This window comes from Emys orbicularis, chromosome 10 (assembly GCF_028017835.1).
Source record: "Emys orbicularis isolate rEmyOrb1 chromosome 10, rEmyOrb1.hap1, whole genome shotgun sequence".
Taxonomy (NCBI): Eukaryota; Metazoa; Chordata; order Testudines; family Emydidae; genus Emys; species Emys orbicularis.
Window position 1 is genome coordinate 16,848,572 of NC_088692.1, and position 18,429 is coordinate 16,867,000.

Sequence of the window (18,429 nt, forward strand, 5' to 3'; positions counted from 1 at the left end):
TAAGCGACTGCTTTTTGTAATATGGCTAAATCCCATTTTAAGCTAACTCTCAAAAAACATGAGTTCAGGTCATTCTTTTTTTGGAGTGTTGAACTAAATGTTGGTTTTTATTTATGAAAACATACTGTACCTGTCAGTCAACTGAATTGTAGTTAACACTTTGTATCTAAATTACTTAAGCATCACATGCAAAAGAGCAGTGCTACCTCAGTTTTACTGGAAGTAGACTTCCTTGATTAATTTTCCTTTCTGCTGAAGAAGTCATTCATATTTTTATGGCTACGTGAAAATACTTTGGAGCCAAAGGTTCTGCATCTTATGGCTGGTAAACATTAACAGAAGCAAAAAAGCTGCTTTCGAGGGAAACTGGGGTATGTAAATCTGCTTTAATTTACACTTGATCTGTTCTTAAGTATTATCAACTTATTTGTCTGGCAAGTGCAGTACACCTGTGTAGGGATGATCTCTTGCATTAATGTTGACAAACCAATTTTTTAACCTATACTTAATTGCTAAAGCATAGTTACATCCCTCCAAATTTTCTGGGGCAGCAACAACATTGGCACCCAATGAAAAAGTGCGTTCTTCAATGTGTTCTTAATGACAACACTGTAGACGATTCATTTTTAGGCTGATTTAATAATGTTTAAATAGGACTCATTTTATTGTTTTAAATTACCTGTACTGGGATTATTTGCCTGTTGTGACCTAAAAAGGGAGTTTTATTAACACTGGTTGAAATTTTTTTGGTTATTGATGCTACCTTTTTTAATTTTAGTATATCAGCTTTTTTATACTTCTTGGTAAAAGGGATAACTGTTGAGGCTTTCTATTAAGCTAAGCATTGGCTCCATATTTGATACATTTCTATTATACAACTTTATTTTCCGAGTTGTAATTCAGGATCATAAAATGGCTTAAATTTAAAAATGAAACTGGTGAGCAATTAGTTCCTATTGGCCAATGGTTCTTGTGCGGTAGGACTCTTTAAAGCAAATTGTAAATTGCTACCTTGCATCCCAGTGGCCAGGCAGATGCCCCGGCGGACTCTCACAATGGTCACTGCATGCTAGCAAATCCAACGCCAAGATCTGAGTTTTGAGATCCTGAATCATTAACAATGCTTGTGTAATTAAACTAAAGTACGTATCTGTTTAAGAAGATGTTCTCAAATTACATCTTCTCACCATGATGAGAGGTCAATGTTCTGCGTGCATTAGGGATGTGTAAAAATTATGGAAAACTAATGTTGCTCCCGTTTCAAGTATAAAAAAGGTTGTCAACTTGCAGGAGAAACACAAAATTTAGGACTTGGTTCCTGGTAATTAAATATATGCTGAAGCTTTGTGTACATTTTGTCTGTATACTGGCAAAACCATCTTAGTGTAGACAGTTATACCAGTAAACAGGTGCTTTTGCTGGTATAAGCATTCTGGTTTGGTAAGCAAATTAAGCAAGAGTACTTTTTTTGACAGTAAAGCTGTTATCTATATTAGGCCCTTTGGTAACACACCGCTATGGTTGGGGCTGGTGATGTGAGAAATCGCACCTCAAACCAACATTTCTATGCCAGCAAAACCGTTAAGTGTAGATTTGGCCAGAGCATAAATGGAGAGGCTCTTTATTTATAACTTTAAGGCTACATATGTATTCTGGTAATGTTCTAGTATCTTGTATTTTTTGTTTTGTTTTGTTAAATCACTTCACTTTCTCCTAAAAAGAATTTAAAATGCCCAAAGTTTGAAAATTGGTTGCTCTATGTATACTTATTGCATGCACATAAGTACTAAATTGTACAGTCATTACTTAATGGCTACAAAGGATTATGGCCTAGAAACTGAAGAGTGTTTTTAAGGTCTGATCTGAATATGGATTGGGGTACAGAGGAAAATTCTACAGCACAAAGGGTTAGCCATTAGGTGTAATTCAGGGTGGTTTGCCAAGGCAGGATGGTGGCGGTAGTTGTGTGAAAGAGGGGAAATTCCGGTTGAAAAAAATGCAAACCTGGGTGGCTTGGTGCCATGCTGTTGTAACAAAAGGAAAGCCCTGTTCTATCGTTATTTACTCTAGCAGGAATCATTCCAGCCTATTGGATACCAAACACTTATAATGCTAGCCAAATCTATCTTGAAAAAAAGCCATTTATTTTTGTTCTATACTAAATGTCACTTTTGGATTACAGAAGAGAAACAATACAAAAAGTCAAGTTTGTGATTTTAAAATTGATACAAACCAGGGACTACAAAGTCTAACAATCTGTTCTTTGCTTGAGTTGTGCAACTTTTCAGAACAATGTGAGTGGCAGACAGTCACAGTACTTATTCTGGATTGCCTGATATTTTGATGATCCTAAACATCAAATATAGCTTGCTTTTTAATGCTCACTATATTGGTCATGGGCTTGGAGTTTGTACATGTTTCTGGGAAACCTTTATTAATCCCTGAGCCTCTGAGAAGTCCTTATTTAATGGTTGAACTGTGAACTTCCACAGAATAGGCCAAATATATTCACATTTTTAATAAATTAAAGATTTTATATATAAGTGTAGATCAAGAGATTATAAATGGGCATGATGCTGATGAGATTCTTGAAACCATCAGAATTTTTTTGTGTTGCTGATTTTTAAAGAAGTATAGCTAAAACTTGATGATGTAGTGAATGAAACTGCTACATCTTGGGGTAAGTAGCTGTAGAAATGCATTGCAACCGTTTGTCATCTACTGGGAAAATGGTCTGATATCCAAGCTTCGTGTCATTTTATTGCCTTCCTTTCTACACCTAAAGAATGTGACTCATGTGAAAACACAGAGTGTTCGACAGCTATGTAGTATTGTGGCTCACAACACTTTTAAAATTTAGTATCCCAGATTAATTGGAGCTCCATCCTGCAAACTCCTTATTCGTGTGAGTACTGCCATTGAGGTCAAATAGGACTAGTCTCGCAAGTCAAGGATCCTTTGCAGGATCACGCACATTGGATGGTAGTTAAACGTGACTGAGAATACATTAAATGAGACTAGATGTTGAATATGTGAATCCATTTGCTGCAGGTGCTATTCTAAATGGAAAATTACAGCTTTAATATTGTGCAATTCTACTACACAAACCACAGGAAAATAAAACTATCAACAATTCAGCTTATCACACACGTTCTGGGAAATGGATATAACCCCAAGAGAATAGTCCTTGGTATTGACATGAGACGGTCTCAATATGAATATCCCTTTCATTTTATTTATATAATATAAATAAAACTAACCTCTTAGTTTATAAACAATTTATGAAACAGTGTTGAATAAGGAAACTCCATCTCTAGTCTCTGGTGATTAAAGTAACTTCAGCTCTGATATCATGGTTGGCAGCTGAAATTATATCCTCATTCATGGCATAGCCTTGTAAATTTCCAGGTCTTGCAGCTGTGTGTTCTACAGTATGATGTCACAGACAGCCTTAATTAATTGGGTACCAGATTCTACTCTTGGGCTGAGTTTCATGGAAAGGTGTGCATGTCTGAGGGCAGAATTTAGCCCTTCATGTTTAAAAATGAATCTCAGATACTACCTAAAGTGTCTTAAAAAAATTCTTCAGTTTAGTATTTCATTAAAAGACCAAACACACACACATACTGAAGAATATGTACTCTAAATTGCTGTATATGTTTAAAGTTAGGTGTCTGCTTAATTTTGTTATAGTCAGGCGCACACACATGCGTGTATGTAATAATCTTTCTCTCTCCAAACTATTGACTATATAAATCCAGAATTCAAATTTCACTCTATAACCGCAATAAAACACATCACACTGTAAGAAAGAAGGCTTTAATTCATTCACCATGTAATATCTGGTTGTTGATCTGTTCTTAGATTTACTGAGTGGTTAAGTGTCACCATTCTCTCCTTCCAGGATTTTATATCTTGATAACTATCTACTTCATTATATTATCTGTCTCCTTAAATTCACTGCAGTCTTCAAAGTACGGCTAATAATGTGCATGCAGCTTCATTGAATCTTATAATGGGCCATTCCCATGTATCTAAAAAACCCAGAACCATGTCAAACTGCTGAACAAGTTTAGGTCATTCAGGATGTTAGCCATCCTACAATGTAGGAGAAATACAAAGTCACTCTTGTGGTGTTGGGGGTTCCTCTTCTCCTCCCCGCCCCCCCTCCATTTGGGCTAGAGTATATCAGTAACAAACAGACCTTCCCTTGGAGATCAAAAAGCCATTCCTTAATTGTGAACAGGGTGGCCTATTCAATTTGTTTCTTAGAATGTATTAAGAACCCACCCAATGCAGTAAGTACCATGAGAAATGTTTGTATGTTTCATTGCCCTCCTTCCATGTTAGGCTGTAACTGTAGCATTTTAATCAGTTTTGTACCTTCCATTTGTTTGGACCAATTCAGCTTCAGTAGCTGTGTCCATTCTCTCCTGCCTCTCAAGATCAACGTGTAACTTTATGTTCAAGAAAAGCTAAGAAGTTCTTAAATTGTTAGAGATGATGGCATGCTAGTTTAACTCTTGCTTTCTTTTAATCCGTTTGGGTGTTGTCTTCACGTGCCACTTCTTCCCTCCCATTCAAAATGCACAGCAAAATTACTGTCTGTCTAAGCCTGATGTATATGCTACACAGCAGCCAGTGCAGCTGTAAGACCATTCTTCCAAACTCAGAGCTGTTGTGTGTTTTTTCCCGCTAGTGAGTATGTCATTCATTTGACCTCCTGCACTATCTGTGCAGAAGCAAAATAAAATACAAAATTGGGAATTTGTGAAGCAACAGGCTTGAACAGACTAGTTCTGCAAACAGCTTGCCTTAAATGATCTATGGAATTTATAGCAGTTCCTCTCTGGTATAGTAATCAACCTCTCTGTCTTAGTTTTATATAAGCCTAACTGTTTTTTGGAGGTTGTACAATTTTTAAGCTCCTACCTTTGCATAGTCGTACTCTCTTCAAATAAGCCCCCTCTGGATATTTGGAGATAGCTCTATACACCGGCAGAAAAGCATTTTGTCTTTGTTTATGCTATAACTTTATTTTTCCTTAAATTATACTTTTGGAGCTGAAGGTTACCTGCTGTGGAATACATGTTTACTTGAATATTGCCATTTATGCAGAACCAGCAGTGAAACTTGTTTTGCTGTCCCTGGTTTACTAAACAGGACAAGTCATGCATGACAGAAATGACAGATCTGCATGAAATTCCAGCGGAGCTCAAGGCTGGCTGCTGTTACACTTACGGGAATACAGTACTAGCATTAGAGGACTTTACAGCATAGTGCTTAATATTTTAAGGCTACAGTTTCTAGCGTGTCTGTAAACAGTGATCTGAAAAGCGTGTTTGCTCTTTAAAGGATATTTTAAAGATCAGATGATGAATGAAAGGGAAAAAGGGAGGCAGGAGCAGATTAAGGACCTAATCCTGCTTGTTGCTGGCGATTCAGGTCCTGGAGAAGTTGCTGCAGCTTGCAGGATTGACTCCTAAGGCTGGATATTTGGGATCCATGATGGCTGGCGTGAGGGGCTGTAGCAGCAGTGAGTCACTGAGTGTGAGGGCAAGATCAAGGAATATTGTCTAGAAGTGGACTGCTGAGAGTAAAATAGTTTGAAGAGAGCAAGGTTTGTTCTTGTAACACTTAATATTTGGATGGATCTGAGCCCGGCTTAGTCTTAGGGCACATCTTCACTACCCGCCGGATCGGCAGGTAGCGATCGATCGATCGGGGATCGATTTATTGTGATAAAATCGATCCCTGATCGCTCTACCGTCGACTCCGGAACTCCACCGCAGCGAGAGGCGGAAGCGGAGTTGACGGGGGAGCAGCAGCGGTCGACTCGCCGCCGTCCTCACAGCCAGGTAAGTCGACCTAATATACACAACTTCAGCTACGCTATTCGTGTAGCTGAAGTTGCGTATCTTAGGTCAACCCCCTCCCACCCCCCCGTAGTGTAGACCTAGCCTCAATTTGCCCATGACAGGAGGAATCATTTTTATATAGCTTATATATCCCCAGAGAAATAACTAAAGCTAACCTAGATCTGTTCAGCTTTGGACAACTTCATGTGGCTTTCACTCAATCATATGTGAACACAATTGGTTTAATATTGTCCAGTATCTATGTAACAAGTCAGTGCACTTGATTCTCTTAAGAGGCATTCCTGCTTAAAACCAGCTGGGGGCAGGGAGAGAGAAAAACCTTGTCAGAGGAGAACACTCCAACATAGTTGCATAGCTGGGAATAGTCATAGGATTCATGTTTTGCCTTTTGGATTTACCTAAAAGATGCCCAATACCTCATCCAACAGTCTTCAGTGTTGGAAAATACTAATGTGTCGGGTGTCTACAGGGCCATGCTTTCTCTTATATATGTAACAGTATCAGATGTGCTCTGCAATTTCAATGCTTGAAATTGGTTGGGGTGCATCCTGTTCCCCTTTTTTTTTTTTTAAAGGGATAGAGCCAATTTGAAACTTTTTATAATATTAGTTCCAGGTACTATACCTGCTGCTTTGAGTCCCCTTGCCAATATTTGTGGTTTTACGGTTACACTTTTTCTCACCAGTTGTTACTGTGTGAAAGTCCCACAGAGTGGAAACAGTGAATGTGCTCTTCGAAGTGCTGTCAAAAGCACAAAGCAAACAAACTAAGAGATTCTATTTGGTTATAGTAGTCTTGGGTGTGATTTGTTTGTTTTTTAAGCTGTGTCCCTTACTAAATAAGAGTATTAAATGCAGTCTGGTTTTTCCTTTCTCTAAAAAGCAAGGGATTGGTTTGTCCATTACCGACTTCTTGTAGACTTTGTGCCAGATGTATATTAAATATTTTGGTGCTTTTTTCTAATCTGATCTGCCTTTCATTTACCTGTGAGATTGTAAAAATATTTCTGTATTTAAACTATCCCTTAAAAAATCCTTTCGTCACAATGTATTTTGACTACTGTAGCTCTGTAAATGTTTCAAAGCTTCTGGATTTCCTGTATTCCAGTAAGATTTGTGGGGGGGATAGCTACAGAAATTCAATCCACTGGAAAGGGAATTTGCAGCATTGTTCTGTGCATTACTGAACAAATGAAGAACATTTTGGTGTTTACATAATGCACATTTTGGTTGGTGTTCACTGTTTTGTGTTAAAGCTTTGTACAAATGTCTTATTTAAAGCTGAAGTCCTTTTTACATACATTTTCAATTAAAAGGGGAAACTTTAATTATTTTTTTAATGATTATAAATAGGATTGTTGCCAGCATTATTTGTCATCTCCATAACTTTTCAAACAGGATCCTGTATGTTTACCAACTAAACATGGTCTTCACTGCTTGCAATGCAGTGACTGCTTCACTTAATCGCATGATGGGGAAACAAGCCTTTTACTTTGCAGTGCAGGAATCAAAGGCTATGTCCACACTGCAGCTGGGGGGGCACTTTCCAGCGCAAGCAGCAAGACCATGCATTAGCATGCTAGCTCGAGCAGAGCTAAAACCTCAGTGGGACCGATAGGGGCTCAGGCTAGCTGCCAGAGTACGTACCCAATGGGTTGGGCCGGTTTGTACTCGGGCAGCTAGTCTGAGCTGCTGCTCGTTCACTGTGGCCACACTATTTTTAGTGCACCGGCTGGAGGAGAGCTAATGTGTATATGTCTACCTGTGCTAGGAAGCACTATCCTAGCTGCAGCGTCGACATACACCAAAGCAAGGAGGTGTGCTGGGTACAGCCAGCCATCAGTGGGGCCTCCACTTCCAAAGAGTTCAGTCCAACTCCCGTTGAAGTCAGAATCTTGCTATTGACCTCAGTGGGAGCTGGATCAGTCGTTCATAAATTAGTCACCTAGCATCTTCTTCCCCTCCTATATTAAAATATGATGCAGCAGAGAAGCTGGGCCAAGGTCTGCTTGGAGTGGGGGATGGGATCCCAGGCATGGAGCCAGTTCCAGCCATCTGATTCTCATGCTGCCGCTGCCCTGGTGTAACTCTGTGTGTTGGCAGCCTGGGGCTCCAACTCATTTGGAGGGGAGGGATGCGTTCCATGTTCAGTTATGGTCCTTGGGCTGGGATATATTTCAGGAGTTCATAGTCCCTTCAATCCACAGATCTCCCACTGACATTAGTGAGAGCTTTGCAATAGAGACTGAGGACAGTACAGTCTTTATGTCGTAATTAAACTTGTTGCTGTTTATTTGATACCTTTGTCACATTCAGTATTGCTTCCCCTTTAGGCCACTGCTCTTTCTTTCCTTCCTTCAACAAATACTGTCTGTATGTCTGACGTCCCAGGTATCTTCATTTATAGTTCTAAGGTATGAATGCTTTCTGCTGACCCACAGGAGTTCCACCAGTAAAAGCACTGCATATCCAGAAGGGGACTAAGCTGCTTAATGGACAGTAGGAATCTTGCTTTTTTTTATCCCTCTTAGCACAGACAATGGCTCCATTCGTTGTTTTTGTTGGGAACTTCCTTGGATGGATCAAGGCAGAGTGTAACTCACCAGATGAGTAACTTTAATTCCTTTATCCCTGTGGGAAAATGGTCAGTGGGATGTGGTGGGGGGTGTTCTAATATCTCCACTGATTATTTTGGCCTGTCCTTAATCATTGCTTTACAACTGAATGCCTCTTCTCAGGACTGCGAGATAATTCAGTCTGATTAATTCTCCTCTTTCTAGAACTGCTTTCTCTTACAGGAAAAAATGTTCCTCTTTCTCAACTGGAGCATTACTGTCTCACTATCAAATGAGAGCTTGTTTAGTTTTTTGGGGGTCCTGATTTACTAACAGTTAGCAGCAACTAGTTAACCTGTGAGGACATAAAGCAAGCCCTGATGGGGGGCAGGGGATGAGGCAAATTATTTGTATCCTGCTAAAGACACCACCATCCTCTGCTCTCGGCTGTGAAACCTACCTCCAAAACTAGGCCTAACCCAAAAGGTTACAATGCTGCTCCTCCTGCCTAGGGAAGTCTGCTGCTCTTTAAGTAGGTGTGGGGTCCTGGTTTCCTATCTTATGCCCAGTGCAACCTCATCATTATGCCTATGTGAATTTCACCTGTTAGGTACTTTTTCTTTGCTCTTGCTGCAGCTTGAGTTGTAATTTTTCCTCTTATGAGGAAAAAAAGTGGAAATGGCCCAAGATGTGAATCACAATTCCATCTTCCCCAGGGCAAAGTAAAGTGCTTTTCTATGAAGTGCACAGCTACACTGAAAAGCATAACACACCATCTATAATAGACTTTACATGAAATGTTAATTGAGGCCCAATTTCCAGCAGGCTCCACAACACTGGTGTAGAGCTCCTGCAACCTCAAAGCAGCTTTTTTGGGGGACAGATGTCCGTTAATTTTGCATAGTGTGTCTGTCGAGGATCGGCCAAGTGAAAACAGCCCAGCTGACAGACTTAAACCCCCTCGAGATAGGGACCATTCAGCTTCTAGAAAAATTGACCATCCTAGCTTACTGGTTTTGCCTTGGCAGTATCTGCACACACACAGCTCCCTAAGCACTGAGCTGGCTACTAGCCAGCCAAAAGCACCAAAGCTAGAAGTGTTAATAGAAGAAGGGGTTGCTGCATTAACAGTTTTGAATTGTTTTTATTTTTAAATGTTAAAGTACACTGGCAGAGCCTCTTGTTCTTGGGGTATAGAATTAATTTTTAAAAAAAATCTTAAAAGACTTTTCTAAAACCTGGCAGTCTAACAGGCACTACTCCTGCTTTCTTCCTTTATTCCCATCAGACCAAGGCCAGAGAATGATCCATAAACACTGCAACATAAAGAAGAGAAATCTGTTACTTCCATTCTTCCGAGCAAATGGTCAGTTGCAGTAAGTTAGCAGCTAATCAACATTCATCATGGTGACACCATCCAGCTTCAAGAGGCTGAAGAACTAGGCTATGGTCTTGTAGGGAGGTAGGCGGATTTACCCAAGAAAGACTAGAGTGTATTCATTATAACAATAAAATGTATCTGGGACTAGCTTCTCCCTTAGGTGGGAAAGCCACAGGAGGGTCAATACTCCTTGTTTCTTGGTATGAGAGGAAACTTCTCCCAAGACGGGACAGTGACTCCATTCTCCTGAGCCAGGGGATACGCTGACAGTCATGGTCTAAGGCTGCCATGCGGTCCCTGCTGGTGCAGCTACCTCCCACAGACTGTTCTGCCAATTGGTCTGATCCTTGCAGCAGGCACCCTTGTTCAGGTCCACTGGTTGCCTCCCCCTTCGCTGTGCATGGGACCCAGCAGGAACTAACAGTTTGGAAGTGGTGAGATTACTGTTATGTGCAGGATTACGAGGGGAAATGTGACGGGGAGAGTGAATCCAACCTCGAGTCTGGACTCTATAGTGGGTTTCTCAGGGGGGCCATGCACAAAGAGCCCTTTTCTACACTCTTCCACTTGAGCTCTGATGAGTAATTAGGGAAAAAAGATGAGGTCTTCATTGGCAAATCACATGTAGGGGAAAATACAGCAATTAATTCACAGCTGCTCTCTACAATCTCAGGCTTATCTGCAGCAAAATGCATATACCCATAAAACCCCCTTCAAACATGATTCTACACCCAGGGCTTATGTTCAAAGGACAGAGAAGAGAATTCAAAAAAGCCTACAGCAGCTTATCCCAGAGTTCAGGCTTCCCCCAGGGCTGATTAGGTAAGGCAGTCTTCCAGGTGGAGCTTAGCAAAAAATACACTTGCACTAGACTGCATATACCAACTGCTGTAGCAGGTTGAAAGAAAGACTGCACTGTGAATCCCTTGCTGGAGCTCTGAACAGCCAAACCAGTCTATTTAGTACACAAAGTGGCTGATAAGCAATTGAAAAATAACTCCTGATGTTACAGCAAGGTGATGCAGGATATCTGCACGCAATAAACCGAGCTTCTAAACTAAAAGAAGGTATAATTGGCGCTAGCCAGCCTCCTTACTGTTACCATGTAGCTGAATGAACAACCAATATATTATTAGTCAATTTATATGACAGGATAAGCCACTTAGCTTAATGCCCACCTAGTCCTGACTTGAGCAAAGGGCCATACCAAATTTGGATGGACTGAAGTAAATTGCATCTGTGCTTCTGGTTAAGAACCTGATTAGAATCAACAGATTACTCGAGATAGAGCAGCAATGTCAACAGGACCCATGTGATCCGTCCTGACTCAAGTAACCAGAGTCAACAGAAGCAAGAGTAACTTTTTGATACTGTTGTAATATGTTCTCTTTTACCCTGCATTAAGTGTCAGTGGAGCCAGCAAACACCAGCAGAACTGCAATCCATAAGCTGCATAAGATGCTCAGGCAAGTGAGGATATTCAGGGGTTAGAGCACTATCTTAGAATTTGGGAGACAAGGGGTTCAACTCCTTGCTCCCCCAGAGTTCCTGTGGGACCTCAGGCAAGTCACTTGGCCTCTCTATCTGTAAAATGGAGATAATCCTCCCAGTGGTGATGTGAAGATAAAGATTGTCACTCAGATACTGTGGTGATGGGGGCCATAAAAGTACCTTAGGCTGCAACTATGTGCAGCCCTGATCTAAATTCATTCATCTGAAGTCCAAGTTAAACCCAAGTATGTATTTGTCCCAGTCTCGCTCTGGCAGAGAATAACCTTCAGGGACAGCTCTGTTTGGTATGGAAGATGGTGCAAACACCTCATTGACAGCACACCGATCTCTTTACTTTCAAAACCCCTTTCACAGATGGTAAAGAGCACGCATGGTCAAACAGGCAAGAGCTCATTCAGAGAAGCCTCTGACCCATTTAATTTCACAGTATGCCCTTTTTTCGTATACAAGAAAGGTAAATAGTAAATGTTCTCTGCATCTCCATGAAATAATCATGCCTTTTCTATTGAAGATGAACGAAAGCCAAGAATATAACTGAACAAAATGGTCCAATCTCTATCTGAATGGAATAGGGGGATGCTGAATTAGCTCTGGAGTAGAGGGAAGATTTAACTGAAATAAGTACATAGCCAAGGACAAGGTCTCTGGCTAACAAAAGTGAAGTTTGAATGCACTTGAATTTTTCTAATTCATAATATCAAGTTACCATTCTAAGTAGTTTGAAATTACATAGCCTGTTTAGAATACTGAAAAATCCATCATCTAACAGCATCCAAAAAACTGGCTTTGAGAACACATGGAGCCTTTCAAGTCCAGTAAGTCCCGTTACCACTCGATGGGTATTCAATGGCTTAGGAAGAATACACTGGTTATAAAATCATAGAAATGTACTGGAAGGGACCTTATGTCATCTAGTGCAGTCCCCTTCTCTGAGGCAGGGACATTTTATCTAAACCATCCCTGACAGGAGTTTGTCTAACCTGTTCTTAAAAGTCTCCAGTGATGGAGATTCCACAGCCTCCATAGGTAATTTGTTCCAGTGCTTAATTAGTATGTTTTTCCTAATGTCTACTCTGACCTAAATCTTCCTTGCTGCAATTTAAGTTGCTTCTTGTCCTATCCATAGTGGTTAAGGAGAACAATTTATCACCCTCCTCTTCTCACTAGATGTGGTCCCAAGTCAAAGATGAAGCATATAAGTAAGGACTGTGTAAGGAAGTGCGCACACCTGCTGCCTGGTCTGTAGCTGTTATATGTATAAATTCAGGACTACAGTTTCCAGAGGTGCCAACCTGCCCCTTTATGTGAGTGCTTGAAACTCATTACTAGCAAGACCGGAGGGCATGAAACTACATTCATTTAAAATAGGAGGGGGTGTGGGAAGAAACCTTTATCAAAGACAGGAAGGCAAGTGAAGGGTGACAACTGAAATGAGAAGAATTTCCTTGGCAGTTTAGCAAATTGAGGTATGGAGGCCTAATCTGAGCCTCCATCATATCACAATTGATTTCAATGCTCTGGCTCAACTAGAAGTTATAGGCCTGATGCAGTATTTACTGGATAAAATTTTATTTAGCATGCATGTTATGCAAGAAGTCAAACTAGATGATCCTCATAGTCCCTTCTGGCCTTACAAGCTATGATTCTATGAAGAATCCCTTTCACCCCCCATTTCCAGTGTTAAATTTCATTGTAATGCAGGAAATACTAACTTGCTTGGCAATACGTTGTTCTCTGGCCACTTTGAAAACTATTTGTAAATATTACCTGTTCACACCTGGCAACAGAACGACACAAAGTGTATTATTCTCCAGACTTCTATAAAGCTTTTTGATACTGCGGTCTAACTTCTTCAGCTTTTTCCTTAGGTCTTGCTCCTGGGTAGAACAGGAACAAAATGGTATTAGTATTAGATCCTATTGTCCTAGGTTTCATCAGCAATCCAAGTTTGACTGCTGCCTTAAAAGCAGTTGGACTCACTACAGTTCCTACTGGATGTGAATGTACAACATGAAGACTAGCAATCTTTTGTTGGCAGTCTCTGTGACCAGGGTCTGAATGGCCATGGATAGATGGTTGGTACCTTATCTTGTCATTCCTAGGTGGTCTCTCCAGGCTGGAGTTGAAGCATGGTGACTGGGGAGCTGCAGGGAATCACAGGACTGTTGCAAACTGATTTGCAATTTTAGCCAGTAAAGATTATTTGTTCTTTCCTTTGAGGTACTCAACCATGGAGATCCCCATCAATCTATACTCTTTATTAACAGCCATCCCCATTGCATATGACCCCCTCTTTTTCATGTTTCTCCCCATATATTTTATTTTAACACCGGGTCTTTTTGCTTTTGAAAAATGTAGGTCTCGGATTCCTGTGTAGCATTGTATTCTACTGAAACCAGTTGCACTGGTCTTTTGAAATTGTCTAACAGATTCTACACTAAAATATGTAACACATTACATCTTCAAGCTGCTTTACAAATATTAATTCATTCTTAAACACCCCTCTGCCCCCAGAATAAGGTAAACCCATTCTATAGACAGGAAGCTGAAGTTAAAAATTTTATCCAAAGCCATAGAAGGTCAGTGTCTGACCTATGATTGGAAAGTCTGGTTTCCCAGCTCCCAGAGCTGTATTCATTCCACTCTACCTTGCCTTATGATTTACTATGACAAAGGTATTTAACTCACAGAGGTAGATAGTTGTTCCTTTTTCACATGTAGGATGTGATGTGCCAGCTGACTAGGCTTCCCATCATTATGGTCCATATGACAAATCCATCTGTGGAGGTGGCTAGGAGTGAGAGCTTTCCTACTTTGCAGTCGGCTGCCTTCAGCTCCTTGCCCGTTTATATCTTGAAGAGCCTCTAGGGCACTTTCTGAGGTTTGAAACTCTTAAAAGAAAAAACAAAACACAAGTACCCTAGGTCAGTAGTCGTAGTTCTCAGCACCCAGAGGGCAAAGCTGTGGCCTATGGGAGACTAGGCCTAGAGTCACTGTTGTAGCACAGTCTCACAAGGGGAGCATCGTCTTCTGCTTCAGTCTAAGCATCGGACTCTGTAGAGCCACAGATCCAAATTCCAGTGGAGTTTGTTCAGCGTTTCAGCCATCCCTGGGTAGGTCAGCTGAATTCTACACAGCTTACTGGCTGGATGTCTTTTTAGATAAGACCATAAACCGAGTTCCTGACAAACAAGCCATGGCACTTGTCAGATTGCAAGCTGCATGGCAGCCATCTTCCCCCCCCCGAGGAATTTCAGTGCTGGAGTGGGTATATAGTTTGTGAAGCACTTCGGAACTCCCCTAGATGCAGGAGCTATTAATATCTAAAGTAGTATTAATTTTTTAAAAACTCCTGTAAGTTTAAAGCAAAATGTAGCTACATGGGTGACAGGGATTAGGCAGCTGGCTAGAAATGATCCAATGGCAATGCATAGTGTCACCTTACTCTGAGCTACAGGGAGTATAGTCTCCACTAACTTCAATGGGAGGCCCAGGTGAGGAGTGTCTGCAAAATTAGGCCTATTGGGTGTTGTGTGTGACATTTACTTACTCAGGAAACAGTAATTTCTGTGCTTCCCACTTTTGAGATCCCTAGGCCAGAAAAGAGCTTGCAGGTCTTTCAAATGACTGAATTTCTCTTGCAAGTCTGTCTCAGTTAGGGTTTTCTTCAGCCCCGTCACATAAATCACACCTTCGTTTTCAATATCCATTTCTAGCTCTTTTATCAGCATGTCACAGTCTAGCATCATCACAGTGACGGGTCTCTGAACCTGGGCGTATCAAATGGAAATACATGTAACGTGCCAGTCTGAGCTGTTTTAGGGACTATGGGTCTCAGGAATTCTACCTTCTATTTACAAATTACATTTTTCCCCAGAAGTCTGACAAACAAGTTTGTCTAAAGAAAATGAGTGTGTCTGCAGCTCTCTAAACATTCCTTGGGTTATGTACATCCGCCTGGAGGGGTTAAGGTGGCTAGCTGAGCCAATTAACTCCCCAGGCTGCACCTGGAGGAGCAGCCAGGTAGCAGGGATTAATTAGATGAGGCTCAGCTGGATGGGAACAGAAAGGCCTGTACAAAGCTCAAGAGCTGCAGAGAAGTAGAATACAGTCAACCCCTGGGAGAAGGGGGGGAGGGGGTGTTTGGCACTATAGAGGGTAGTGCACAGTTACTCCCTGGGAGGAGGGAGTTTGGGCTGGAGAAGGGGAGAGAGCCATAGAAAGGTAGGAAAGGCTATAGGTTAGGGCAGATCTTGGCTGCTGCTGAGAGGGCCCTGGGACTGGAATCCAGAGTAGAGAGCGGGCCTAGGTCCCCCTACCAGTCACTGGGGAAGTGGCACAGACCAGGCAGTGGAGAGCAGACTGCCTGGAACAGTTTGTGCTGAAGATTTTGATACCCCAGAAGGGGGAAACATGCATAGTGATCTTGCCAGAGGTCCACATTATGAAGAAGGAGCAGCTAATGTTGCAGAGACAGGTTGAGCGACCACCAAAGCAGCACATAGCATCTGGAAGGAGCTAATCCCCCAGAGCAGCCAGGAGGCGTCATCCTTAGCAGTGAGTGGACCCCATGATGGGCAGATAATCTTAAATACATCACTTATAATTAGATGGTAAGAATCTAGTACAAAGAATTACTGACTATATACCATTTTGATAGATGATCAGATCGAGACATAGCAAGATTGAGACCAGGGTGCCATGGCAACCTTAACTAATACAGTCATTGAGGACATCTAGCAACTTGAACCCTAAGGAGGGTTTACATTCAGAACATAAGACTGGGAGCCAGGATTCCTGGTTCTTACATTGACTTGCTGTACGATCTGGGGGAAGTCACAACCTTTCTGTAACCAAATCTCTTCATCTGTAAAATGGTTTTAATTACTTCTGTAAACTTTACAGGTGTTGTGAGGCCTAGTTCATTAATGCTGGTAATGTTCTTTGAGATCCTCTGATGAAAGAGGCTATAAAAATACTTCATGTCCATATTTTAATGTAGTCCTACGTTGAATATAATTCAGGCTTTTAGCACATGCTTATATACCTTAATATAGGACCCTGCAACATCAGCTCCATTCAGACTTTCCATAGCAAGTTGAGCAGCTTCTAATACTTCATACTGGATACAGATGTGGGGCTTTTAAAAGGAAGAATATTACGCTGAGTCTTCAATTACAGTATCCCTCTCCTTTCACAAATAAGTGTTTAACAGGTTGTTGGAAGATATCCTAAGAAGCCTTTTATATTCTATATGTAATACATTAAAGACACAGCATTAAATAGGATTTTTCATTGCTTTAACTTAACTCACAACCCATTGTTTTGCCATTAAGGGCCTTAATGCTCTTCCCTCCACTAAGGAGAGAAAATTTCCATCGCCCCAGTATCCTGGACTCTTATGCTACAGTTTCTTTGAAAGACCACTGTTTGAGCTAGTAGCACAACAAAGGTGGAGTTAAACCATACTGGCTGTTTACAATAGCTTTTCCACAATGAGTTCTTGGTGGTGCTGACCACACTGCCAAACAAGCAGACCAATCAGTGTTTAAGTTGTACCATCTCCACCCCTCCACTGAGCCACATCTCTTAGTAAAACTAAACAGTGACTTTGTATGTCAGCAAGTTAACATAGTTAAAAGGATTCTCTCTGTTATTCACCTGGTGTGTTTCAGTGAGCACAGTAAGTGATTGGATAGGACCACACTTCTTAAATTCTCTCCTTAAAGACTTCAGGCAAAAGTCTTTATCAAATGGACCCGCATAGACAGTCAGCATGTCAGCTAGCTGGATTCTCATCTATAGGAATACAAGTTAATGCAGGGATTTTACAAAACAAAGAATCTGAAAAGTGCTGGGTCCCTCTCCAAGCTCAGCTTTAAAGAATATTCTAAGATATAGCTTTGTTACCTTTTCACAAACTTCAGCAACAAGGTCTGGTGCAACATGCTCTGAACGCAAAGCGAACTGAATGACACTGAATGAGGACAGAGGAACTTCTTGTATAGCTCTTTTAAGTATCTACAGGGGGAAAAAATTCACACAGTAATGATGGTCAGGGTATGCAGTCAAGTGATTAAAGCAGGGGCCTGCAAATGAGAACTTTTAGCTTCTAATTCCCAACTTTGCCTCTCGTTCTGTAGGTGACCTTGGGCAAGTCACTTCACCTATTTGTAGTTCCTATTTACTTGCCCATAAAATGGGCATATTTCAGGACAATACAGGATCAAAATGTATTTTCAAAGATGACAAAATTGATTCACCCAAGGAAGCATTAAGACTGTTGCTGACATTTACCATTTTAGGTTACTCAACTTTTTTAAATGCAAAAAAAAAAAAAACCCAAAAAACACAAGAATGTGTAGAACTTCTATTTCTTAGATACATATTTAGAACAATCTGTTCTAAGTTCACTTACCTGTTTATTCAAAGTGCTCAGACTGTTCTGACACAAGCCAGAAGAGGCTAGTTCCTTTCTGCTCAAAAGGAGAGTTTTTTGGCCAGTAGCATTCAAATGGTCTAAAAAACTAACAGAGTCATGGTAAATATCAACTCATCTTTAAAACTAACTCTTAGTTTAGACTGAATTAGAAACCTTTGAGAAAGTATTTGTTAAAAAAAATGCTAGTTCTCCTTGAAAGAGAATTTTTAAAACTAACTTAAACTTCCCACTGCCTGAAAATAATCATCTTGTGTCCTGAATATATTAAAAAAATGAGAATCACATAAAATTCACTGTTATGAAGTAATCTAAGCCTTTTAATTTTTAAAAATGGTTAGATTAGTGTAACTCAATAGCAAGTAATATATTTTGAGAGGAAGAGAGTAATATCATTTTGAGGTAAAACAATGTATTAATATGATTTCACAAAGAACTGACGCCAATGAACTGGCTGTGTATGCATTGGAAGTCCTACTACCATGGTTTGAGTATGCCTGGAGGTTCACTTGACTGCTTCTGGACTCCATTCTGTTGCAGTTGTAATGCAGATTTTTGCTGTGACGACTCCATCAGATTTGGGGCTGACAGCACTGTCTCCAAATTTAGTTCTACTACCTAGAAAGACAAAAACACACTAATTCCTTTTCAAGGTACTTTTCAA

The 18,429-nt window shown here is 40.7% G+C and overlaps 1 protein-coding gene across 1 annotated transcript in view; it reads right to left on the reverse strand.

The window, feature by feature from the left end:
• Positions 1 to 9,679: 9,679 nt before the first annotated feature.
• The window catches only part of REXO5 (RNA exonuclease 5), a 29,233-nt gene continuing 20,483 nt past the window's right edge, over positions 9,680 to 18,429 (reverse strand). The window contains exons 13-21 of the mRNA XM_065412575.1: positions 18,247 to 18,383; positions 17,745 to 17,853; positions 17,237 to 17,347; positions 16,988 to 17,125; positions 16,374 to 16,466; positions 14,877 to 15,096; positions 14,015 to 14,217; positions 13,094 to 13,203; positions 9,680 to 9,749 (exon numbers count right to left, since the gene is read on the reverse strand). Of these exons, the coding sequence (XP_065268647.1) occupies positions 9,680 to 9,749; positions 13,094 to 13,203; positions 14,015 to 14,217; positions 14,877 to 15,096; positions 16,374 to 16,466; positions 16,988 to 17,125; positions 17,237 to 17,347; positions 17,745 to 17,853; positions 18,247 to 18,383 (1,191 nt within the window). The remainder of the gene's footprint in view (positions 9,750 to 13,093; positions 13,204 to 14,014; positions 14,218 to 14,876; positions 15,097 to 16,373; positions 16,467 to 16,987; positions 17,126 to 17,236; positions 17,348 to 17,744; positions 17,854 to 18,246; positions 18,384 to 18,429) is intronic.